Here is a 27,690-nt window from a genome sequence, read left to right as displayed (position 1 = left end):
TAAGGTTTTTAGAAAAAAATATTTATTAATAACAAAAAACATAAAATAATGTAACAGTAATCATAATTCATATTTTCAGGTAGGGTGGATTACGATTTGTAAACACCAGACATACAGTGGGCAGTAGTAGTAAAGAATGTCCAGAGATGTCGGGGGGTAATACAGAATCTTCAGGTACCATCCTGATTCTTCTAATCTCATGTGCAGGTGATAGCTGCCACTTAGTAAACCCCATTGGGTTGTTCAATTGACTTTAAAGTTGGACACCAGGCAAACAATTCCATAGACGGTACTATACATATAGGAGCTATCTTCTCTGACCAAGTGATTTGTATTTCTGTCCATCTAGTCCTGATATGTACACAGCCTGGTAGAGGAGGAGACCTGATCTTTTTCTGCTGCAGTTTTGCTTTCACTTACACCCCCACTGTGTGACTGGACGGTAAAAAAAAAAAAAGCAGCACTGTTAAAGTTGTATCTCTGACACTCTATCCTCTCCTCCAATGTCCCTTCCATTGCAACGCACTGGCACCTTAGGCTGCTTCTCCTTCCCTCAGTCCAAGCTGTGCTGTGAAGGGACTGCAGAAGGCTGATACCAGGTAGTTACACCACTTGTATTGAAAACAAATTACATTTAAAGACATATTAATAAATATGGAGTGCATTAATTGGTGTCTTTTATATCTGTCTGGAGTTGGGCTTCAAGATACTCTGGAAAGAAAGAAGATCTGTTGGATTCCATTAGTTGGGCTGGTAAAATCTTGGTTTATTTCCAAACAGTAATGGTCACCGCGGCAAGCAGCCGGACAGGGCATCTGCCACTCTGGGCACAGTCACAAAGTTCACCGGGCAGCGTAAGTATGGACATATCTGTTCATGGTCCTTCAAAGCTTGACTCAAGTTTTTCAGGTCCTCTGTGAGTTTTCCAATCTCCCTCTTAAGATTGGAATTCTCCTGTTCCAGGCATTCATATTCCTGCAGAAGGAAAACATAAAGATGAAGACCTTGCTGGGAGGGAAGATCATTTCCTACACACAGCTGATTTCCTTTCTAGTAATACCAAAGAAGAGTAACCGCTTTCTGATACAAATAAGCTTCTTTTAGACTGGATTTAAGAGTGTTAAAGGTTACGCAACACAGATAGTAAAACTTTAGTTATTATTTTAAATGTTTTGTGTATTTGGTCTTTTCCCCTGTCCCCCCCCCTTCTGTTTAGCCGTATTTAGTACAGTAGTTAGCTAGACACTCCTAGCCTCACAAAACTGCTTTCATTTCAGTGTTCCACCTCTGCCCAAGCTTTGCCCAATCAGGGCACAATAAAAGCTGGTTGTTATGGAGTGAGGCTGGGAAGCCGGCCGCAGCATCCTTAATCACTTCAGCCCCGGAAGATTTTACCCCCTTCCTGACCAGAGCACTTTTTACAATTTGGCACTGCGTCGCTTTAACTGACAATTACGCGGTCGTTCAACGCTGTACCCAAACAAAATTTGCGTCCCTTATTTCCCCACAAATAGAGCTTTCTTTTGGTGGTATTTGATAACCTCTGTGGTGACAATTTTGAAAAAAAAAAACAATATTTTTTACTTTTTGATATAATAAATATTCCCCAATTTAAAAAAAAAAAAAAAATTTTTTCATCAGTTTAGGCCAATATATATTCTTCTACATATTTTTGGTAAAGAAAAATCGCAATAAGGGTATATTGATTGGTTTGCACAAAAGTTATAGTGTCTACAAACTATGGAAAAGGTTTACGGCATTTTTATTATTATTTTTTTTTACTAGTAATGACGGTGATCTGCGATTTTTAGCGGTACTGTGACATTGCGACGGATAGATGGGAGACTTTTGACACTTTTTTGGGACCACTGGCAATTATACAGCGATCAGTGCTATAACAATGCACTGATTACTGTGTAAATGTCACTGGCAGGGAAGGGGTTAACACTAGGGGGCGATCATGGGGTTAATTGTGTGTTCCCTCAGTGTGTTCTAACTGTATGGGGATAGGATTTACTACAAGGGGAGATATATCGTTTGTTCCTATTAACAATATGGTTATTCTTCCCTGACAGCACAGGGATTTGTGTGTTTTTTGGTGGCCAAAAAAGGGAAGGACATACCCGTACGGGATTTCGCCCAGGGGAGCCATTAAGCCGCAAGATATATCTGCATGAGCCGGTTGGGAACCAGTTAACAACCGATGAGTCATCAACTGTCAATGGGTTTCCCTGCGACTTGGTGGCACCACCCTCTTGTGATGCCACCGATCCAGCACGCACCAGGTGACGTCGCCAGGTGGCCACGCCCTTATCTATATAAGAACTATCAAATGGCTGAGCCTGCAGTAGGCAGCCAGCATTTATGGACAGTTGGAGCGTTTTTTTTCCTTTTCTTTTTCAGGTGCAGCGGGTGGTGTGATTGATAATGGAATTACATCGGGGGACAATGTTTTTTTATTTTTTAATAAAGGAATTGTCAAAAACTGTCTCTGTGTTTTTATTACTTTTTTGGTGAATAGGTAGGGGTATTATGTACCCGATACTCATTCATATGGTGGGGGGCGGGACCTTGGGGCACCCTTGTTAAAGGGAGCTTCCAGATTCTGAAAAGCCCCCTGCCCCGCATACCCCCACAACCACCGGCCATGGTTGCGGGGCTGTCCCCAGAGCAGGGCCCCCAGCCCCAAAGCACCCACCCCCCCATGTTGAGGGCATGTGACCTGGTATGGTTCGGGGGGGTGCTCGCTCATCCCCCCCAACTTTTCTGACCTGTAGAGGCTGCATGCTTGGATAAGAGTTTGGTATGGATTTTAGGGGGACTCCACACCATTTTTAAAAAAAAAATTGGCATAGGGTTCACCTTAAAATCCATACCACACTTGGGTCTGGTATGGACTGGGGGGAAGGGGCCCATGCCATTTTTTTTTTTTTTTTTTTGACTGGTGCCAGCAATTGAAACTACAAGTCAATTTTACATGTAATTTGACTCATTTTATTTCTTTACAAATGTCATTTTTGCTGCAGCATTTTCTATACATGCTACAGATGTGCCACTTTACAGGCATACTAAGGAGACCCCCCCAGGCAGTATATTTAAGGGAATTTTTCATTTTTATTGTTGCATTTGCATTAATACATGTCCTCCAGGGCAATACCTGTACCCCCATACCCCTTTTATGGCCAATTACCTGCATATATGCCTTCAAAATGGGCACTTTTGATTTTTTCCTGCTTGACTTCCATGGACTTCAATGGGGTTTGCCGTTCAGGTTTGAACTTTTTCCCTGTTCGGGAGTTCTGCTGCAAACCAAACGGGGGGGGGGGGGGGGGGGGGGTGTTCGATCCATCTCTAATAGCAACATTTAAAATGTTGCTATATGCTGAATGTGTGTTTCACTTGTGTCTGGTCACGTGATCCCGAGTGCTCCCTTACACTTGACAGGAATGAAGCGGATTTAAAATAGGTACGGTAAGTACACATGTCTTTTTTATATCTTAGGCAGGATAGGTAGGAGGGGGGGGGGGATTTTAAGAATAGTTATGGTTAGGATTTTCTTTCTACTTTAAATATTATTCCAAGGGTTTCTCCAGGAGGGGTTGAGAAAGGCAGCAATATATATAGCGATTGTTACTATTTGCCCTTACTGTTCCTTCGATGATTGGTTGTAACCTATTCTTGGTATAGCTCTACTATTCTTATAACAATGATTAATCATTATTGCATCAGACCAAATTTAGGGACAACATAGGAGGATTTTCTTAAAAAGAGGGACAGTCCCTACAAATAAGGGACAGCTGCAAGCTATTGTATGCAAACAGCAAAAAACAAAAACAAAAAACAAAAAAAACAAATAAAAAAATCTAACAAGGGCTCTAAACCTTCACCACTCTATCCAAAAAAAAAAAAAAAAAAAAAAAGAAGTTTTTGCTGGAGTTGGCCTTTTAGCTCTGAAGGTGGTCAGATTTACTTTAATTCTTCCTAGAATTGCAGATCTGAGTATGCTTGCACCGCTATTGCACCACTACAGCTATTGAGGAAGCTATTGGAAGTCCCAGGCATATTGGGAAATACTGGAGCTTCAGCTCAGAACCCAACCTATTGTTGGGACATAGATGGTTTTATTTTTCAGTTTTACTTTCATCTTCACTTCCCAACTGACTGGGGCAAACTGCCAACAGTGATTGGGTGATTTGCAGAGCAGATACCGCACGTGTGCCTGCATAGACTTCTGCAAAAAGAAAATGAACCCCCCACCCCATAAAATAAGTTATACAGACTGTTCCCTATTAAAGGAAGTATAGATTTATTTATTAAAGTACAAAAAGCAACAATTTCTATCTAACGGATAGAGTCTCAGAGGGATACAAGGGACTGTCACCCTCCAACATCTACAGCGCACTACAAGGTACATAGTGTGCGTTGTTTTTTTAGCTTTAGGCCTCGTTGACACGGATCGTACTACAGCGTACACCCATGCAAGCGCCATGTTTACCCCCACAGATGTTCCGTGCACCCCCATGCAGACAGTCCCATTCATGTCAATTAGGATGCCTTAGGGCTCTTTCTCACGGGGCGGATCAGTGATGATCCGCCCCGTGAATATCCGCTTGCTCAGCGGGGATCGCTCCGCCGATCCCCGCTGAGCAAGAAGATGACAGGTCCATCGCTGCACGCTGTGCAGCGACGGACCTGTCAGAGCGCCGCTCTCCCCTATGGGGGGATCGGATGATGACGGACCGTAGTGTCCGTCGTCACCCGATCCGATCCGAAAACGGATGGAAAAGTAGGTTTTTCCTTCGTTACACTTTTCGGATCGGAGCGGGGTCGGATGTCAGCGGACGTGTCACCGCTGACATCCGACGCTCCATAGGGATGAATGTATGTCCGTTTTTCATCCGAAAACGGAAGGATGAAAAACGGACATACGGATCCCTCGTGTGAAAGAGGCCTTAGAAGCGTAACTAGAACCTTCAGGGCCTTGTGCAAGAAACCATGAAGGCCACCCTAGCCCCTGACCGAGTCCTTTCCCACTGGGACCCTTTACTCCCATTGTGGGACCCTTAATTAGGGTCCTGCAGCGGGTCACCTTTCTGCCATCCCCCCACGGTGGCAGAACGCCAGAAAGCAGTCGCAAGTGCGACCTTTGTGACCCTGGTAGTTCCGCCACTGGTGTCAGTAGTTTTATATTTTTGTTGCTTTATTTTTTTATTATTTTTTTAGCATTTATTTTATTTTTTTACAATTTTATTTTTTATTATTTTTACATATTTTTTAGGACCCCTTTGGGGGGATTTGGTGAAATATCAGGGGTCTAAACAGACTTCTGATGTCACTTTTGAGACAGAGAAAGGGACCGAGGCCAGCTTCATCAGTCCCTTTCTCAGCAGCCTCAGCTGCACGGAATGAATGAACAGGAATAGCTCTGTACAGAGCTTCCCGTTCGTTCATAAACAGAAGCATAGTAAACACAGCTTACTATGCCGCAGCTATGAATCAATAAAAAACAAAAAACAGAGTCAGTGATCGGTACCAATCACTGACTCTAATCATTAAGATAAAGAAGGACCTGGAAAATAACACATTTACTGGCCCCTTCCCTACTCTCAAATCTGGCAGATTCACTGCAGCAGCTGGCAGGAGGTGGGAGGGGTATTCCCGGGAGCGCTGAGGAGGACCAGAGAAACACACAGGGGCCCCGTGGCAGCAATACAGCGATAGTTAGGCAGCAGGAGTAGCATGTAAAGGAATCGATGCCCTCCATTTCCCTCCTGCAGTCACTAAATGCCTGGTCTACATGGAGGGATGGTTTCCTCTACATGCAGTTGCACAGGGGGACCACATGGGCCCCCTGGAGCATGGGGCTGGGTCAAAATGGCGACCCCTGCATATACGGATGCCACATGAACAAAACCACTGCTCCAAATCTGACATCCAAGCAAGTGTGGGTGCACGGCCTGAATGCACACTGGGGTTGATTTACTAAAATTGGAGCAAACAGAATCTGGTGCACCTCTGCATAGACACCAATCAGCTTCCAAGTTTTATTGGCAAAGCTTAATTGAACAAGCTGAAGTTAGAAGCTGATTGGCTACCATGCACAGCTGCACCGGATTCTGAGTAGATCAGTTTTAGTAAATCTCCCCCCCCCCCCCCCCACTGTCTGTGTTCAGGGCTGTGCACCTGCATGGTTCTCAGTCGGGGGCAGTGGCTTTGTCCGTGCAGCTGCTGCACCCTATTTGAAATGAATGTGACTACCTGCATAGGGATTCATGGAACATCTGTGCATCCCCATACAGGCAAACAGGGCCCTTGCACGGGCGTACACTGTAGTATGCCCCGTGTGAATGAGGCCTTAGGTAGAGCGGAGAAGGTTGGGTTCTCTGTTTCTTTTTGTCCTTTGTGTCCCAGTTTGGGGAATCTACTCCCTGTCTCAGTGACCACTGTCACCAGTACAAAAAGTAAAGGGAATCTGAACATTCTGCAGCTTTCATCTGAGCAGGAGGTGATGGTGAAATCTCCCAGAGAGGACAACAGTGAAAAGATGGGTCTTCACATTCAAGAGATTCCCTCTCACTTCCTGTTGTGTCTGCAAGACTGGGAATGATAGTAAATCTTCGAGAAGGGGACACAGAATAAACCCCTTTGAGGAGAAGGCCATCACCCAACCAGTGGACCTCAAGATTTTATTGGGGTCATATTGCAAGAAGCGTGTGCAAATATACAGAGTAAACCATAACACACCAATGTTTTGGGAGTCAACAAGAAGGTCCTCTAGAGAAAGGGGTCCACCGTGGCTCCGAAACATCTGTGTTATGGTTTACTCTGCATACCTGCACATTGTTTTTGCAATATGACCCCAATAAAGTCTTGAAGTCCACTGGTTGAATGCTGACTTTCTCTTCAAATGGTTATTGGCGGGGTCACTGTCAGCCATGCGATCCCGACTAAGAAAACCGAAGGGTGCAGTGCTGGATGGATTTATGATAAAGCAATAAAATCCTGGCAGAGGTTCTAACCCTTTCTCTTTTTATTAAAAAAAACTTGATTAAAGATATAAAGGGTTGTTTTGAGCTTGAGGGACATTAATTGTTTGTAGAAAAGACAACAATATAAATGGCATTTTTCTGTGTTCCAAGCGGCAGGCAAACAGCTTCCCCCAGAAACAATCTAGCCATTACACACAGTGTGATTCCATCCACTCCACCATTCACAAAACGATTTGCCTAGAAACTGTCTTTCTGCTGCAGATAACTGATTTTTAACTTCAGTGCAGGTACTGCTGAGGGTCATTGTCAGAAGAAGATCTACCATGTTCACATAACCTGATATTATGTAAGTTTATTATTATTATTTTCTTTTTTATGGATCGTTGAATTCAGATTTACCTCATGTAACTTGTCCGCCTTTTGAGTCTGTTTCCGGCGACTTCTTTGGGCGGCCACTCTGTTTTTTTCCCTTCTTCGTACTTTTCTGTTGCTTACGTCAGGGCTCTGGATGAGATGGAGACAGTGTTAAACAAAAGTCTGAATTTAAAGCCGAACTCTACGCAAACATCTCAGGTCCACAGGTTAAGCCCATATACAAGAGCTGTTTTAGCTGGCAATGGATTTGTGTTTCTGTCCATCAAGCCCTTAGATTTACACAGCTCTGCTGCACAGCACAGCCCTGTCTAGAAGAGGAGGGGACCTGATTTTACAGGTCTCTTCTTCACCCCCACCATGTAACTTGTCAATGGACAGAGAAGCAGCAGACTGGTAAGCTCATCTCGTATTCACTCTGCTCTCTCCTCTTATCAGCAGGGCTTCTTTTGCACTGCAACACCACTGATTGGCTGTGTGTGCTTCTTCTCCCTTGTGTTCTCCGAGCTCTGCTGTACAGGCATAAAATCTGCAGGAATGTAAGACCCCGCATGCAGCTGTGTCCTACTTTATTTGTATGCCGATAAATGCAATGCACACTCTCCTTTCTAGACGCAGCTGTGTGTATGGCCCCATTGATTCCTATAGTGCAGTATCTTCCTATAGTGCTGCATTTAGATGCATACAAAACTATACACAGGGCCGTTTTTAACTCAGGGCAAAAGGGGCAGCTGCCCTGGGCCCTGTCATTGTTGTGGGGCCCAAAGCAGCTGCCTCATACTTGCCAACTATCCTGGTTTAAATTCCCTCGTCCCTTGAGGTTTTAGTCCTGTGCTGTGTCCCAATATCTCAGTGTGAAGTGCTGCTACTAATGCTGCCCAGCTCTGCCCTTTTGTTGTGTACAGATGACTCACCTGCAGACCCTGTGTTTACATGTAAATTACCGGCATTCATATGTAAATAGCGGTGGCATTCATATGTAAATAGCGGTGGCCGGCAGCATTGATATGTATATCTTGCCCCCCTGAGGTCATATCCATAGTAATCTCTAGCAGCCAATCAACAAGCAGAAATCATGTGCTGTAACCTCTAGCAACTAATCAGTGACCCGTAATGTGTGCTGTAACCTCTAGCAACCAGTCAGTGAGCGGTAATGATACACTGTAACCTTTGGCAACAAATCGCAATAGCTGCCTGATCTGATTCAGTAAACTGATTTTGAGTCTAGCTGCAATTTATTGTATGTCTCAGAGCAGGTGGAGAGCGAAACTGCATGGGGGGGCCCCAAGAAAAGTTTTGCCCAGGGTCCAATCAATAATAAAGACGGCCCTGACTATACATTGTATGCATCTAAATGCAGCATTTTAAACACCGGTGTAAATGAGACCAGTAGGTAACTTCTGACTTTATAAAATGATTCCTGTGGTTTACATTTCTGCCATTGCCATATATGAAAGTAGGGTACAACACACTGCCACAATCAGTTTATTTGTTGTTGTTTTTGGTTGTTTGTTGATCATCTTTGGGGAACTCACATATTTCTAACATACATTTCCTAACTTCTGAAACTTTGTTGAAGGAACAGAAACCTTCTTATAGAAGCCTCGTGATCAGTGCAACTTCAAATTGTTATCAATTTATATTATGTAATTATATAAAAAGTCACATTTCAATCTATGTTATCAATTGTGAGCCGTGAACAGTTGCCAGAAAAAAAGTTTGTGAAGCCTTAAAGGAGAAGTACAGCCAAAGCTCATTTGGCTGTACTTCTCCTATGGATCACAGGAATGCAGATCGTTCTGCACTCCTGTGACCTGTTTTCAGCAGACAGCGGGTTGAAGACTGCTTCTGGCTGACATCACAGAGCCAGTCCAGGCTCGGGCAAGATTGCAACAATAAAGTCAGGATCCACCCACATGCCTGGACCGGCACCTGACTCAGCCTCTCAGCGAGCTGCTGAGAGCCTGAGCCGCTGCTCCCGCCCATATATGGTAGCAATGTCCCAAGGTAACCAGAATCAGGATCAGACTTTTCAATTTAATTTGGTCAGTAACAGGAGTAAACGTCCCTAAGATCAGCTGAAATCACTCTTTTAGAAACTGGATAATGAAATCCCTAAAAAAGGTTGAAATTTCTTACATAATCTTAGTAGCTTGACTTACAAATGCAAAATGTTGGAATCAGTCGTCGGGGGCATAGCTCCCAACTGTCCCTGACTTTTTTAGGGACTGTCCCTGATTTAGAATAAAGTCCTTCTGTACCTCATTTCGGTCTGATCTATATAATTGTATATAGAATGCATTATTTAACTTTCAAAAAGTGTCTTGAAGTGCTAAACCTTTCATCCAATTTCTAAATGGCTGCATTTGTAGATTTCAAAAGCCAATATAATGAAATATTTGTGGTAAAAAAAAAAAAGCACTTGCAAGTTTAATTAAACTTTTTTTTAATTATTTAATTCTCCTTTAAGGGGTTGTGTCCTAAGCCTACATACTTTTCAGTGGCGTAGTGTGGCAAGGCAAGTAATTTGCGCCCCCAAACCTGCGGACTTTTAGCACTCCCCGAGTCCTGTCCCTTCCCTTCCTACAATAGTACTAACCCACCTGATTCCTATACTGACCACTATACTGCCCACTACACTATACTGTCCACTACACTGACCACTATATTGTCCACTATACTATACTGTCAACTATACTATACTGTCCGCTATATTTACCACTACACTGTACACTACACTATACTGTCCACTACACTATACTGACCACTATACTGTCCACTACACTATACTGTCCACTATACTGACCTCTATACTGTCCACTACACTATACTGTCCACTATACTGTCCACTACACTATACTGTCCACTACACTATACTGACCACTACACTATACTCTCCACTATACTGCACTGACCACTATACTGTCCACTACACTATACTGACCGCTATACTGACCACTACACTATACTGTCCACCACACTGACCACTATACTTTCCACTACACTATACTGACCACTATACTGACCACTACACTGACCACTATACTATACTGACCACTACACTATACTGACCACTACACTATACTATACTTACCACTACACTATACTATACTGTCCACTACACTATACTGACCACTACACTATACTGACCACTTTACTGTCCACTACACTGACCACTATACTATACTGACCACTACACTATACTGACCACTATACTGACCTCTATACTGTCCACTACACTATACTGTCCACTATACTGACCACTATACTATACTGTCCACTATACTGCACTGACCACTTTACTGTCCACTACACTATCCTACCTACAGTATTCCTATATTGACCACTACACTGCATGACTCTAGCTGCTCTTCTACTCACTCTCTCTCTCTGGCTGGCTGCTCCCTCTTCCCAGACCGTGTCCCCCCCCCCGGGGCCAGCAACGCGACTCTCATCACGAGGGAGTCTCACCTTTTCTTCTTTGTTTTCCATCGGTCCGGAGGGGAGCAGAAGGAGGAGACAGCGGCGGCTCACAATCTCAAATTTTTGTGCCCCCCCCCGCGCTCCGCCATGTTCAGTCTCCGGCGCCTTGTGATTGGGCGTATGGGGTCATGTGCGGCGGCGGGGCTGGCCTGTTAACGCTCGCGCTTGATCCTGGAGTCCCGCCTCCGCACATGACCCCATTCACCCAATCACAGGGTGCCGGAGACTGAACATGTGCAGAGGCGGGACTCCAGGATGTACCACGATCGTGGACAATCCAGCCCCGCCGCCGCACATGACCCCATACGGCCAATCACAGGGCGCCGGAGACTGAACATGGCGGCCAGAGCGTGGGGACACAGGGCAGGGAATTTCGGAGGAAGCAGCCAGTAGTCACACACTGGCGCGAAATTTCACCCCCCTAAATGTTGCGCCCGGGGCCACGGCCCCCTCCGCACCCCCCACGCTACGCCACTGATACTTTTGCTAATAGGTGTCCCCTTGTTCCCATCTCAAAAAGTTGGGAGGTATGGTCAGTGGCATTCGATTATGTTAAACAAAAACGAAATTGGATTATGATCAATGATAAACTCTCATAGTTACATGGTTAGTCAGGTTGAAAAAAGACACAAGTCCATCTAGTTCAACCAATAAAAAAAAAAAAAAAAAATCATACACTGATCATCACTGGACTTGTTCTGGAGTCAGTGGAAGAAGAGGAGGATCAGAGAAGACAGGATCAAACAGCCTTTTTACACAATGCAGAGGATTAACCCCTTAGGTTCCACAGTGAGTATAACAAGCATGATTTATTGTATATACAGACTGATTTTACTGTTGTGGGTTTAGTAACATTTTAAGAACTGGTAACCTGCAATATACAGTATCTCACAAAAGTGAGTACACCCCTCACATTTTTGTAAATATTTTATTATATCTTTTCATGTGACAACACTGAAGAAATGACACTTTGCTACAATGTAAAGTAGTGAGTGTACAGCTTGTATAACAGTGTAAATTTGCTGTCCCCTCAAAATAACTCAACACACAGCCATTAATGTCTAAACCACTGGCAACAAAAATGAGTACACCCCTAAGTGAAAATGTCCAAATTGGGATCAATTAGCCATTTTCCCTCCCCCGGTGTCTTGTGACTCATTAGTGTTACAAGGTCTCAGGCATGAATGGGGAGCAGGTGTGTTAAATTTGGTGTTATCGCTCTCACTCTCTCATACTGGTCACTGGAAGTTCAACATGGCACCTCATGGCAAAGAACTCTCTGAGGATCTGAAAAAAGAATTGCTGCTCTACATAAAGATGGCCTAGGCTATAAAAAGATTGCCAAGACCCTGAAACTGAGCTGCAGCACGGTGGCCAAGACCATACAGCGGTTTAACAGGACAGGTTCCATTAAGAACAGGCCTCGCCATGGTCGTCCAAAGAAGCTGAGTGCACGTGCAGGGGTTGAAGGGGTGGGGGGTCAGCCTTTTAATGCTCAGGCCATACTGCACACTGCATCAAATTGGTCTGCATGGCTGTCATCCCAGAAGGAAGCCTCTTCTAAAGATGATGCACAAGAAAGCCTGCAAACAGTTTGCTGAAGACAAGCAGACTAAGGACATGGCTTACAGGAACCATGTCCTGTGGTCTGATGAGACCAAGATAAACTTATTTGGTTCAGATGGTGTCAAGCGTGTGTGGCGGCAACCAGGTGAGGAGTACAAAGACAAGCGTGTCTTGCCTACAGTCAAGCATGGTGGTGGGAGTGTCATGGTCTGGGGCTGCATGAGTGCTGCCGGCACTGGGGAGCTACAGTTCATTGAGGGAACCATGAATGCCAACATGTACTGTGACATACTGAAGCAGAGCATGATCCCCTCCCTTCGGAGACTGGACCACAGGGCAGTATTCCAACATGATAACAACCCCAAACACACTTCCAAGCCTTGCTAATGAAGCTGAGGGTAAAGGTGATGGACTGGCCAAGCATGTCTCCAGACCTAAACCCTATTGAACATCTGTGGGGCATCCTCAAACGGAAGGTGGAGGAGTGCAAGGTCTCCAACATCCACCAGCTCTGTGATGTCGTCATGGAGGAGGGGAAGAGAACTCCAGTGGCAACCTGTGAAGCTCTGGTGAACTCCATGCCCAAGAGGGTTAAGGCAGTGCTGGAAAAAAATGGTGGCCACACAAAATATTGACACTTATTTGGACTATTTCACTTAGGGGTGTACTCACTTTTGTTGCCAGTGGTTTAGACATTAATGGCTGTGTGTTGCGCTATTTTGAGGGGACAGAAAATTTACACTGTAAAGCCTCGTACACACGATCGGATATTCGTCAGGGAATTGTGTGATGAGTTTGCCTAAAATCCGACCGTTAGTACACTCCTTCACACAACTGTTGTCCAACTTTCCGTCAACAAATGTTGGATGGCAGGCTAGTAAATTTTCGGCAGACGACGGTCTGTTATCAGATTTTCGTATCATGTGTACACAAGTCCATCACATAAACATAACATTAGCAGAAGGTGACCAAAGGGTGGCGCTCAAGAGCTGAAATTCCATGTAGTATGTCACTACGTTCGTGTTTGTTGGCCGAAAATTATGTACCGTTTGTATGCAAGACAAGTTCCCGGCACACGCCCTACGGACAAAAGTCTGACGCTTTGTTGGCCAACAATCCGATCGGATTGTGTGTACGAGGCTTTATACAAGCTGTACACTCACTACTTTACATTGTAGCAAAGTGTCATTTCTTCAGTGTTGTCACATGAAAAGATAGAATAAAATATTTACAAAAATGTGAGGGGTGTACTCACTTTTGTGAGATACTGTATAACAATTTTGATCTTGGGTTTAAATACTCTACTTTAACCTTCACTGTTAGCCTCCATTTAAAGCGATATTAAACCAAAAATGGAATATATTGCAGCTTGCCAATCATTAGATGTGATGGATGCATTTTTTTTTAGGCTTTGCCCCCTCTGTTTTCACCTGGTGATCTGGCCAGTAACACAACTCCTGTATTAAAGTGCCTCCACTCTGAATGAATGAGCACAAGGGGGACCTTTTAACAGCAGTATTGTCAGTCTGGGAGGAGGGGAGTGTTAGCTGTACTAGCAGATTTAGATACACTAACAAACGAAAGCCAACCCCCAACTAACACCGCAGTTACACAAGCAGTTACAGCAAACAGTTTGTTTTTCCTCTGGAATAAATGTTGTACATGATCATTGTAAGCCCCCCACCAGTGTGCCTGGGCACACCCTAATCACCCTGTGCTGTGCCGATTACCCCTATCTCCTGGCACCCCCTGTCTCCCCCCTGCAGTGCTGGCAGGTTCCCTCCTCTCCTGCTGCGGGGGATGTTTCCGAATGGAGAGCAGGGGAAGAGGACAATAAATATTTCATTTATTGGCCCCTTCCTTTTCTGAATGAATACAGTGAGTGATCTGTACCGATTGCTCCTGTGTTCATTCTTAACTGAAGCATAGTAAACTATGTTTACTATGCTTCAGTTTGTGAATGTACAGGAAGCTCTGTCCTCCGTTCCTTTCTCTGTCTCAAAAGTGTTTAGACCCTTGATATTTCACCAAAGCCCCCCGATAGGGCTCCTAAAAAAATTGTAAAACGAATAATAAAAAAAAATCTTGTAAAAAATAATTTAAAAATCAAATTGTAAAAAATATTTAAAAAATAATAAAAATAAAAACTCCTTACACCAATCTCTGCTCTACTGAGTCCAGTGTGCTGATATACACACCAATGGTCTGGATCCTGTAAACTGCTACATCTGGAAGAGAGCATGTTCTGTTGTTCTGTTGAAAAACAACAGACTTACTGGCCAGATCCCCAGATGAAAATAAAGGAGAGAAATCCCAAAAAAGAAAACAAATGCAGCCATCACATCTAAGAATTGGTAAGCCGCAATATAATAAATGTTTATATTTGGGGTTAATACCTCTTAATTTCTTACTGTAACCCACAAGCAAACATTTAACCCTCAATGTAATATTTAACCTAACCCTTACCCATCACCTTCACTCCTTCCAGAATTCTTACTGTGACCCTGAACTCTAATGCCCCGTACAGACGGTCGGACAACCCGACAACAAAACCGTGAATTTTTTTCCGACGGATGTTGGCTCAAACTTGTCTTGCATACACACGGTCGCACAAATCTTGTCGGAAATTTCAAACGTCAAGAACGCGGTGACGTACAAGACGTACGACGAGCCGAGAAAAAGGAAGTTCAATAGCCAGTGCGGTTCTTCTGCTTGATTCCGAGCATGCATGGACTTTTGTGCGTCGGAATTGTGTACACACGATTTTAACCCTTTCTCGGCCGCTAGCGGGGGGTAAAACCGCCCTGCTAGCGGTCGAATATCGCTGCTAAAACGACGGTAAAGTGCCGCTAAAAATATCAGCGCTTTACCGCTGCCCCCACCCCAGTGTGAAAGGGGGCCATATATATATATATATATATATATATATATATATATATATATATATATATATGTGTGATCCTGCACTTCTTGAATGAAAACACACAGCGGAAGCCGATCAGTGGGTACCGTGGACTGGATGTCTGCTGGCACCCGCCGATCATTAGCCATAGAAGTAGAACTTCAATCTGCCTATGTAAACACTCTGACGGGGGGGGGGGGGGGGGGGGGTTGGAAGGCATGGATCCTGTGTGGGACAAGGATCCCTATCTTCCCCTAATAAAAAAAACATCCCACAGTTTAGAAAAAACACAGGTCAGGCACACGCAGTTAACCCTTTGATTGCCCCTGATGTTAACCCCTTCCCAGGCAGTGCCATTAGTACAGTGACATATTTTTTTAGCACTGATTACTGTATTAGTGTCACTGGTTCCCAAAAAGTGTCAAAAGTGTCAGTTAGTGTCAGAATGTCAGACGCAATATCGCAGTCCCGCTATAAGTCACTGATCGCTGCCCGTATTAGTAAATAAATAATAGCTTTTGCATAAACCAATTAATATACACTTATTAGATTTTTTTTAACCAAAAAATATGTAGCAGAGTACATACTGCCCTAAATTAGATTTTTTTTCGTTTTTTTTTTATTGGATATGTTTTATATCAGAAAGTAAAATATTTCGTTTTTTTTCAAAATTGTTTTTTTTTTTTTTTGTTTCTAGTGCAAAAAATAAAAAACGCAGAGGTGATCAAATACCACCAAGAGAAAGCCCTATTTGCGGGAAAAAAGGGCATAAGTGTCGTGTCCCACGACCGCACAATTGTCAGTTAAAGTAACGCAGTGCCGTATCGCAAAAAAATGGCCTGGTCATGAAGGGGGGTAAATCTTCCGGAGGTCAAGTGGTTAAAGTGGTATTACCTTTGTTCTGAACATTTTCTGCAGAACATTCAAACCATGCAATAATATTAATCAACAACACAACTCTCAGTTGCAACAATAAATGTTTAAAATAAATCTCACTGCCAAGTACCAGCACCAAAATATGTTCTGATTACAATGAATCCTTATGGCCAAATTCAGAGCAAGGTTTGAAGAGGTGGCAAAGAGAACAAAAATCTCAAATATTTATAACCAAAGAACGAACTAAAACCTTACTGTCCATTTAAGAACCCCAAAAAGGGTACAGTATGGGATCTCAGGAAAAATACAAAACTGCAGAAATACACAAGAGAAGATTAAAATAAACAACATAAATGGAAAGTTTAATTCAGACAAATTTTCAGTTATAGATCTATACCATCATTCGATCGCGCGTGGTTTCAACTGAAATTCAACACTCTCATAAAATGACTCGATAGCCGGACTTTTCTGAAGAAAACTGCCGTTTACCTGGAGATAATAACTGTTTTCTTAGGAGGCAGATGTTTCTCACTGTCTGTGCGGGGGGGGACTGTCCCTAATATCGGCCAGACATATCTTAACGTCAGATAATTCACAGAACTTGTGTCACAGGAGGAAGATCAAGAGATTCATGGACGAGATAAGCACGGCGTTTGGCAAATGATGAGTTATGCAGAGGCCTTCAAGATTCTATGAAATGATTGTCTGCTAATCAGGTTCCATCACATAAGATAATTAAATGAAACATATTATAAATACACTGATATACACAAAAAGTTCATAAAAATAAGGCATCAAAATGATCTACAGGTCCATTAAATGGGTTGTAAAGGTTTTTCTTTTTTTTTTTTTTAAATAACAAACCTGTTATCCTTACCTCCTCTGTGCAAGGGTTTTGCACACAGCGGCCCTGATCCTCCTCTTCTGGGGTCCCCCAGTGGCGCTCCTGGTTCCTCCTTTTCTCGAGTGCCCCCACGGAAAGCTGCTTTCCATGGGGGACACTCGTGCGGGCGCGCCCCTGAGTTCTGCTGCTGCGTCCATTGACACAGACAGCTGGACTCGGCCCTGCCTCCCGCTTCACTAGAATTCATTGACAGCAGCAGGAGCCAAAGGCTCCTGCTACTATCAATCTATCAATCAATCTATCCAATGAGGAACAAGATAGTGGCTGGAGCTACTGTGCTTACTCCTGTCGCTGGAACGATGGGGTTCAGGTAAGTAAAAGGGGGGCTCTGGGGGGGCTGCTGCACTACAGAAGGTTTTCAACCCCTTTAAGACATACAGTATGTTCTATGTTGTTCCTGTAGCAAGAAAAAGCTTTATTACTCCTTATCACCAGACTTGTTAACCGCTTGACTTCCAGAAGTCGCCCCCTTAATGACCAGGCCATTTTTTCCAATACGGCACTATATTTACCTGACAATTGCGTGGTCGTGCGATGCTGTACCTGAATAAAAATGTTGCCCTTTATTTCCCAGGAACTCAGGATCAATGCCTTCCCTTCTGAATGAATGGCAATTTGCCTTGTTTACATAGGTAGATCGCTGTTCTGCCTGTGTACTGTCTAATCAGCGGGTGTCGTCTGACATCAAGACCATGGTACCCGCCATTGGGCCCCTGTGATCACAGTGGGAGCAGGTTGTGGGCAGCGTGTGCACTCGCCCCCAACCCGGAAGTTTGGCACAGAGCGGCTACCCTGCCGCAGGAAATGTACAGTGGGGGTCAGCAAGTGGTTAAATTCTTGCAGAGGCATCGCTAATGGAAGCTTGGTTTGTACACACATCCACCAGAACTACATCTCCACAAAGCCATTTCCTACGCGCAATGTGTGGATAGGCTTTTGAGAACCAATGAAGCAGCCTTGTTTTGCTGGGAAATAAATTAACGTATGCATGTAGAGTAGGACAGAGAGGGGTCGGGGATGGGTGATGTTCTGTAGTTCAGCAGGCAGGGCTGAATCCTGGTTGGGATTTCAATGAAGCAATGACACAACATGGTCAGCCCAAACATAAAGTTAGAAGCTCAATGGATTTCTAGCAGGAACAGCTGCTGGAAGCTCAGCTCTTACTGATGTAGGCATGTCCACCTGAATTTCATCTCTGCAGAGCCATTTCCCTATACACACTGGGGATTATTTACAAAAACTGGAGAGTGCAAATCTAGTGCAGCTCTGTAAATAAACCAAATAGCTTCCAGGTTTTACTGCCAAAGCTTAATTGAACAAGCTGGAGTTAGAAGTTGATTGGATACCATGCACAGCTGCACCAGATTTTGAGTACATCCGTCTTAGTAAATCTCCCCCACTGTGTGAATAGGCTCTTGGGAGTCAATGCAGCAGCATTGTTTGGCTGAGAAAAAATTTAATGTATGCATGTAAAGTGGGGCAGAATGGGGTGGGAAAAAAGTGGGGTTTAGTCCACTCCCCACTCTTTACAGACCCCCCAAGATGCAAGGCTTGTGACAGGGGTAAGGCACACCCAAGTCCACCAACGCAAACCCCACTCCTCTTGGTCAGCCAACAAGTACGAGGTCAAGGGGCTCCCCCGAAGAGAGGCAGGGGAGGAAGGAACCTGATGGCCACACATCCTCCCTCTAGACTTCAGGGTAGGCCCAAGGGCCCACACCCTCCACCTGAGTGAAGAAGGAAACACAAATATAGTCACGTCCGTAAAAATGTTCTCTATAATTTAGAACTATCTATATGTAGTCAGATGTTTCAGGCTGGGGAGAGGTTGAGTGCAGTATCATTTTGCGGGATTATAATCATTAGTTGGGATGACTGGATAGTTTATTAGATCCATTAACAGTTGCATATATTCCAGTAAATTTTAATGATAGCTATTTTTGTATTAACCAGGTTGGATTTATGTGCAGTATATAGCAACAAGAGGAGCGATGGTACAACTAGAGGCCCCATGCATATGTGGAACCCAACACCCTGACTTTAAAACATTTTAAGCTCAACTAATAAAGCCCTATACAAAGATACAGATCTTTATTTCACCCATGTGACTGTAATTTTCAAATCTCAGGATTCTGGTATTTTAGCTCTGTTAACTGCAATTTTTCTCTCCTTGTTTCCTTATTGGCCCAATGAAAATATAAATACCATGCAATACAAAAAACTGGCTTTTGAGCTGCTACTTTTAGATAATGATGATTAAACTCAGAGGGGTGGAGTGAAACGCATTGGAGGCATGGCCTGGTGGGAGCTCAGGCTGACACTACCATTCATTCCAATACAAGTGGGTCTGCAATAATGTGCGGCTTCAAGGGATCCATCCTTTGCTCATCTGTTTGTCCGAGCCAATATTTAAACTTATGTCAGTTCCTAACTAACAGGGTGCCCCTTAATGGGGCAAACAAACAGGAAGCTCATTGACCTTTTTAGTGTTCTGTCAGCATTCAGCCTTTTCACCCAGCAGCAGGCTCATACAGCAGCTAGAAGAGAGAGAGAGAGCATCTAGCATCAGTCATCTCACATATATAAAGGCCTGTGGGTTAATGGCTATTTAGTGACATCTGGCTATCAGGTAAAACATGGACCTAGGGATGGAGGCTTTATCCCACCCAAAGCTCCACAAAGTCTCCGGGCTCCAGGTTTCAGTCCAAAACTTATCAAGCTTCTCACCGTGTGTAAGAGAAACCTAGATAATACATATACATCATTCATAATCCCCCCAACCAGTACCTTACAACCTGTACAGCAGTGCTCAGGCTGGGAAGGTCAGCACTCTGAGCCAATCAGGTGTTTGTTTTTGCAGTTTATTGCAGTTATTGTTTGTGACCTTGTGTGCTCTAGGCTGTCTTTTAGCTTTTCCTTTTTAAAAAAAGTCCTCCAGACCAGGCCGAGATGGAGCAATTCCTCTTAGAAAATGTAATTTGTGTTTCAGTTCAGACTGCTCAGATATGAAGATAACATCATTATTTTACTCAGTTAACTTTCCCTGTTTTTTGGAAAATTCCCCTAGTAGAGGTTCAAATTTAGGATTGTATAGTTGCTGTCACATATATGTCTATCTGTCAAACCATTCATATATTTCATGTATGGCAAAATCTGCAATACCGTACTACAGGTGGTAAATGTTGTAAAAATTTTCTACAAGCAAAATTTGCAACATTGAATAGGCTTTATGTCAATAAACAAGATGCTGCCACTTATTTAAGGCCCCTTTACTACTTTGTGGTGCATTTATGCAAGTTATGTTGTGCGGTAAAGTGTCATTAAACCCACAACATAAAAAACTATCAATAAATAGTGTATTACATGCTGTTCATACTCACACAGTCACTATGAGATTTGTTTTCTGTTTCTGCTTAAAGCCGGGTTGATTCTGCTGCTTTCTATCTTCCCCTCCTGTCCATGTCACCATTGCAGTTGCAGATTTTGCAGAGCAGTGTTGGCAGCTCTGCACATGCTCAGTTTTCAGTGTATTTCTACCCTGAGCATTTCCGCCCTAACACACCTGAGCAGCCCATGTGACTCTAGAGTCACACCTGTGGGTGTATACACAGTGGTAAATGACAGCTCACCCCCCTTCCCCCTTCCTCCATGCCCACCAACCATCTAAACAAAATGGGGGCAGGATATTACATGTAGATTGATGAAGCCTTCACCTCCCTCTTATTCTAAGACACAGGCTGGTGGGGCGCGACACAGCCCGTGACGGGCAGAAATCCGCCCACACCATGTTATTGCCAAAATATATATAAATATTTGTATGACAATTTAAAAGTTTATTGATATTATTTATTTATTTTTACTGTACTTTGTAGCTGTTTGTTTTTTTTAAACTTGTGATCAGCAGCAGAGGACTAGAAGCTCCTCCTGCCACTGTTTCCCTACAGACAGGCTGGGAAAGAGCTGGGTCATGTGACAGCTGTATATTGATTCGGAAAAAAAGTACTTTGATTTTTTTATTTAAAATAATTACAGTGCCATCATCCATATACACAAAAAGAAGGATAGTGTAAATGAAACAGTGTGAGTGTAATATCACTTTAGCATACACTGTGTTAAAGCGGTTGTAAACCCCGCTTTGTGATTTCTACCTACAGGTAAGCCCAGTGGCGGCTGGTGGAATTTTTTTTTGGGGGCGGCAAACAGTATGCCAACCCCCCCCCCCCCCCCCCCCCCCCCACACACACACACACACACACACACACACACACACACACACACACACTCGGGCGGTCAGTAGCACTTACCCTGTTCACCGGCTGCTTCCCCTGCTCGGTGGCGGTGGCCTCCCATTCTCCTGCTCTCTACGGGTCATCACGGGCGACCCTAATGGATGGGCCACCACAGGGTAAGCCTATAATAAGGCTTACCTCTAGGTAAAATTAATATCTCCTAAACATACACCATTTAGGAGAAATTTACCCTGCATGCAGCCGCTGACGTCAGTGGCGCATGCACTCTGAAGGTCTGGCGTATCGCACCAGAACTTCATAGCTGCTTGCCGGAACCGTAGGCTCCTGCGCATGTGCTGGAGTGACGTCATCCCGCAAACCCGGACGTAACCCAGGGAGAACAATTTCGGCCCCTTCGGCGGTGACCGGGCGATGCTGCAGGGGCTTGGTTCTAAGGTAAGTATTTCATAATGAGCTAGTATGCGATGCACACTAGCTCATTATGCCTTTGTCTTGCAGGTTTTTTTGTTGTTGTTTTGTTTTTTGTTTGGGCATACAATCGCTTTAAGACAGCTCATTGAAATAAATAGGCTTCCTCCTCCCTGTCTTGTATTGTTATGTTGATATACTGGCAGTGCTGTTATCGTACAACAACTCATGCCAACAACTAGAGCAATGCAATGTTAAATACTTCTTTGTTTGCTGCGTCTGTAAAGGTGTTCCTTAATATTTACTCTCACTTTCTTTCGTTCCTTGGTTTAAAAATAGCTGCTCGCTTTTTACTTTGTGGTTGTGGGATCTCATTTGACAGTAAGATGCATGCAGCTCAGATACATTTCTGCAAAATGAGCAAGCCATGTGACCAGGCTGTGAGGAAAGACAATAGAGTTCCGGGGTGCAACAATAGAGCGATCCCCAGCAGGAGGAGAAGGTTCCCCTATATGGATCTTAAGATATCACAAGAGGGATCAACAGAAAAAGGAAGAAGGTCCTGATTCCTCTACATAGATCTTTAGTTATTACTAGAGGGATCACCAGCAGCAGAAAGGAGGCCCTGATTGTCCTGCATAGATCTTTAGTTATCACTACAGGAATCGTCAGCAGGAGAATAGATATTACTAGAAGGATCACCAGCAAGAGGAAGGAGGTCCTGGTTACCTTTTACTCATTCACATGGAGGGGGGGGGTCTGGGGACACCCTTATTAAAGAGGTTTCCAGTTTCCGATAAGCCCCCCACCTGCAGACCCCCACAATCACCCAGGGTTGTGGGTAGGAGGCCCTTGTCCTTGTCAACATGGGGACAAGGTGCTTTGGAGGGGGGGGCTCACTGCCCCAAAGCAACCCCCCCATGTTGAGCATGTGGCTTGGTATGGTTCAGGAGGGGGCGATTGCTCATCGCTCCCCTTTCCTGGCCTGCCGGGCTGCATGCTCAGATAAGGGTCTAGGGAGGGGACCGCACGCCATTTTCTTTTCAATTTTGGCTTAGTGTTCCCCTCAAAATCCATACCAGACCTAAAGAATTTGGGGGGACCCCATGCTGTTTCTACCAGACCCGAAGGGCCTAGTATGGATTAGGTTGGGACCCCACGCAGATTTTATTTTTTAAAACATTCTTTTGTTTACATTCAGCTGTCAGCCGGGAATCCCTCTGACAGCTGATAAGTCATTGGTTGTTAAGGACATGCTACTTAGTAGCGCTTAGGAGCCTGTATAAGCTTTCAGTGTTTTTTCTGCCGGAAAATCGCTCTCAAAAACACAAACCAGAGAGGTTTTTTTTCTGCTCTAAACTGAACTTAAAAACTGACTACAAAGAGTGTGTGGACACAGAGGATAACATTATTTGTTTCTAGAAGCAGAAACAAAAAAAGCTAAATGTTGCTGCTAGGATTTTTTTTAAGCTAGTGTGCATGGAGCCTGAAAAACACTCCCCTAACATTTCTAGCTGTGGCCATGTTGAGTAAGGGCAGTTGATTCATGTAGCATTTACTTCCTGATATCAATTTGCCCTTAGCTCAGGCATGCAGGCAGGAGTATGTGTTTAGCTTAAAGCGGAGTTCCAGTCAGAAAAGAAATTTAACATTATTCAGCTGCATTCAATACAAATAACAACCTTTGGAAAAAAATATTTTTTTTTACTCACCTTTTCAGGTCTGTTGCTAGGGGGTCCCTCGTAATCTGCCTCTTCCTCTCCAAGGCGCCTGACGTCATTTCCCTCGGCGCCCGTGCTCGCTAGTGCTCCAGGGAGATGTCTGTCATCATTTCCCAGGAGTAACTGGGCAGCGCTGAGGGCTTCGTTGCCATCACAACGGGGGCGAGCACTTCCGCCGACGCCGCCCGTTGTGATGGCAACGTCAGAAGTGTACGGCGCTGCGCTGTACGTACGGCGCATGCGCGGGAACGGCGGTGCATGCTGGTAATACAGCAGCACCGTAACCAAGTAAGTGTATGCTTGTGGTCTTCACCTGCCCACACCTAAGATGGGAATGCCCAAGCACATATAATATAAGCTAACTTTTATTCTAAAATAGTAAAGAAAGCGGCGCTATTTATGAAAATAATGATTGTTAATTTAACAATATAAGATAGAAAGAGAATGATTTAAAAAAAAAATCCTATATGTGGTTGGAACACCGCTTTATAAAAGCCCCTCCTCACTTCCTCTAGAATAGATGAAAGGGGAAAAAAAGCCCAATAAGACATCCTCTTGGCCTAGGCCAAAAACCAGGAAGCAACTGAAGAAATGTAAAAAAAAAATAAAAAATTTAGAGCAAGTAAATATAATATATTTGACTCATACTGGATGGTTTAGTTAGGAAGTAGAGGCTGTCCACTTAGCTAAGTGTATGTTCACTTTTTAAAGTAAATGTTAGTAAATAGGGTGAAACTACATTCACTTGATGTGCAAGTAAAATGATAAAAACATTTTTCCTAGCACAGGATTGGGTAATTGAAGTGAAGACAGTTTCACATTATTTACAAAAATTACATTTTCAAAGTTAATATATCCTTTTCAAAGTGAGCAGTTACTCCTTTAGATTGTCAGCTCTACTGTTTTGGATACAGAATGGCATTCGATTCAGTGTCATTTCACTGTATGCTTCGATTTAAAGCAGTATTAAACCCAAAAGCAAACATTTATTATTTTGCAGCTTACCAATTCTTAGATGTGATGGCTGCATTAGTCTCTTTCTTCTATTTTCACCTGGAGATCTGGCCAGTAAGTCTGTTGTGTTTCAACACAACAAGCTATCTTGCAGAGGTAGCAGTTACATGGATGAGACAAACCATTTACCACTGACAGGGGTGCTCACAATTATCAGCTTTTTTTTATTTATGTAAAACTTGTATCCCAAAAGGAAAAAAAAAAACAGTTTGCTCTAAGTGATAATAAAATATTATCTGGAGTTTCTTTAATGTATCTAAATCTGCTCCTGTGGTGCTTCATCCAGAGTGGGGGCACTCTAATACAGGAGGTGTGTTACTTCTGGGGGAGAAGAAGCTGCAGGGGATGCTCTAGCAGCACGGAGGAACCAGTAGGAGTGGAGGATGTAAACTCCTTGAGTATGGGGGATTCTCCAGTGGTCTAAGGACCTTTGATATCATCAAGACCGATGCAAAGCCCATAGCTGCATTGGACATGAGGACGCAGTAGGACAGTCCACTGACGAAACGCACATGTTTGTACCTGCCAAAACACATGGTCTTGCATTACTGTACGTTTTGGGTTTGAAAAATCGCAACTGCACCTATTTTGCTAATTTAACGTGCATAGGGCATATTAAATTATGAAATTAAATTCATTTGGCTGCCCTAAAATGTGCCATTTGGGAATGCGCGGGTATGTGTGGGAATGCACAAAAAACACGCATGCACCTCGTGGCGTGAATGAGCCCTTAAAGTTTGTGTTTACATATAAGTCACATATTTTGAGTATTATATTTCTATTCAAAGTCAATCATTGTTGTGTAATAGGAAAGCAAACAGACAGTTCAAAAATGTGTCATTAGAAGGTTTTTCAAAAATTCTGCAAAATCAGAGGCAGCAGGAACAAGGCAGGACACAAGCTGGCCATAGACATAAGCATTTTCCAAACATGCATGTTTAACAGCTGTTAAGATGAGAGAAGGAAGAGTAATCAGCTGGATTTGTCATTGAAACAATAGTGACCACCAGCCAAAGATAAGCAACATTGGCTTGCATCAAAAAAAAAAGTCCATCGTTCGGTATCTGCTGGTGTCCATAATCACAACGAATGTTGTCTGACCTGGAAGACACTTGATTTACTAAAACTGGTGCACTCGGAACCTGGTGCAACTCTGCATGGTAGCCAATCATATTTTAGCTACAACACGAGGGTGCGTATCCCACTGCACATAAGCCAAATGGTCTTAAAACCTAACTTTTACTAACTCACAAATAAAATATTGCAAAAGTGTGTGAAAGAATGTATCAAGTTTTTACTTAAAGGGGTCACCTCAAAAAATGAAAGATGAGCGATTACCACGGTGGTCCCAATCTGACCTGAGGTCTTTAATACTGCAAATATCTTCCCTGCTTCTAGTCTGAACAGGATCTCTCTGGCTGTATAGTAAAGCTATTTGATCTGCTGGCTTTGTGGCAAACTGTCTATCTGCAGGAGGATACTTTAATACCCTAACTGTCAATACGATAGATAACCTGACAGATGCCTATAAACTCTTTAAAGTCTGATAAATAGATATCTTTCAACAGTACTACAGCTCAGCTCAGACAAATATATCATTAGTTCTATCTGTAGTATCTGCTTAGTTTTTTCTATCAAATCTACAGCTCTACTCCAGCCACTTTGGTAGCCAATCAGCTGCTAACTTCAGCTTCTTCAATTAAGCTTTGACAATAAAATCTGGAAGCTGATCGGTTTCTATGCAGATCTGCATCAGATTTTGCACTCTCCAGTCATTTTACAATGTTGGTAACCAAAATATGATGCCGCGACTTTAAAACACGAGCTAATAGAACCTGCTCGTATTTATTTCAGAAACTTGGAATTATCAGATGATAACCTAATAATAAAACTGCTTGTAAAAATAAAATATGATAAACAAATAACATATTAATAATAATAACCATCAATAACAACTAACAGAAAACGACATAATAAATAAGCGACGGGGTTCTATACCAGAATGAATAAAAATCAGCACCAACAAGAGCACTAGAAAAGCCCACTGGAAGTATAAGTAAACGTCGTACCTGTGATAGAGTGTCAGCCTCTGACCCGGATGTGTCGGGTGCACTCCTGGAGAGGGAGCTGATGGACGGTGGTGATCTCTGTGACATTCTGTCTAGATTAAGCAGCTGGGAGTTGATAGTGCATACATTAGATGACTGTAGGGACCAGTCAGGGGGTGGGAGGAGACAGAGGTGGTACCTGCAGTCGGTTGATGGGACGCAGACTCCGAGGTTGCTGAGATTCAGGAAACGTTTAAAAAAACAAGGTCTTTATCCAGCTAGAGCACAATGGCAGAACATCGCTTGCAGTCCAGGAAGCCCACCAACAAAAAAAAGACCCAAGGTTAAGTCCATTCAACAGGATCTTGGTGCTGTCAAAGAAGGTTTGAGATGAATGCAGCTTTGGTAGCCGGAAGCACCAGGGCCAAACACAAGGAGGAAGCCGAAAGTCAATCTTACATGACTGTCGGTGGGCCTGACAAGCAGGTGAAGAGAAGTGAGCAGCTCTTTGCGAGCCCCCGTCCTTTATCAGAGCGACTGCCTCTACTTCTTCTTGGAATGGGCCTTTAGCTCATTTCAAGTAAGTCACGTGAAGGTCCTTTGAAACTCAGAGGAAACCACAGCTCTAGAGTGACAAGGAACTGAGAGATCGCTGCCGTCGGCTGCCACTGTCACTTTAACTTGTGAATTTATGAGTTTCCCCGCCGTATGGCTGTAAGAGAAAACATGCACAGAAAGTCCAGATCTACAAGGAGCGGAGCAGGTCCAATGAGCACGCTGCCTTTGGTAAATGATTATGTCAGGGGAAATTACACATTCTGCTGGTGTGTTCCAATACTTCCCATAGTGTGCTTACTTACTTTAGCAGTGAGAGGAGTCATGTTGATAATAATTCAGATTAGTCAGAAGAGCAAAAGGGTGAAATCTTATGGGTAACAATGTCACCACAGGGATAGAGGTAAATTCCTTTGTGTTATGGTGCAAAAAGTAAGTCGTCATCCTGAAATATCTACTCATTATCAACAATGGCTATCCAGACACAAAGACGATATTCAGGGTCTCATATCTTCTCATGGACATTTATGGCCCCCCGGATCATAAAGCAGCTGTAGGGTCTGACTAAAGTACTAGAGGAGCTTTTTTTTTTTTTTTTTTTT

At 43.5% G+C, this 27,690-nt stretch overlaps 1 protein-coding gene across 1 annotated transcript; it reads right to left on the bottom strand.

Moving 5' to 3' along the window:
- Positions 1-27,178, bottom strand: BATF3 (basic leucine zipper ATF-like transcription factor 3). The gene is made up of 3 exons (XM_073628402.1): positions 26,555-27,178; positions 7,389-7,493; positions 1-975 (listed from the first exon to the last, which is right to left on the bottom strand). The coding sequence occupies exons 1-3, from the start codon at positions 26,639-26,641 to the stop codon at positions 787-789; spliced, it is 381 nt and encodes a 126-aa protein (XP_073484503.1). The 5' UTR covers positions 26,642-27,178; the 3' UTR covers positions 1-786.
- Positions 27,179-27,690: the final 512 nt, after the last annotated feature.

This window comes from Aquarana catesbeiana, linkage group LG04 (genome assembly GCF_042186555.1).
Source record: "Aquarana catesbeiana isolate 2022-GZ linkage group LG04, ASM4218655v1, whole genome shotgun sequence".
NCBI lineage: Eukaryota > Metazoa > Chordata > Amphibia > Anura > Ranidae > Aquarana > Aquarana catesbeiana.
The sequence above is the reverse complement of the archived record's forward strand: the minus strand, read 5'-3'. Positions and strand labels throughout refer to the sequence as shown.

What these genes read in the sequence shown, in the direction of transcription:
- BATF3 (XM_073628402.1), bottom strand. Translation starts at nt 26,641, where the DNA reads ATGTCACAGAGATCACCACCGTCCATCAGCTCCCTCTCCAGGAGTGCA. An exon ending in AGGCTGACACTCTATCACAG is followed by an intron (nt 7,494 to 26,554) that starts GTACGACGTTTA and finishes CATCTCATCCAG; the next exon opens with AGCCCTGACGTAAGCAACAG. An exon ending in AGGCGGACAAGTTACATGAG is followed by an intron (nt 976 to 7,388) that starts GTAAATCTGAAT and finishes TTCCTTCTGCAG; the next exon opens with GAATATGAATGCCTGGAACA.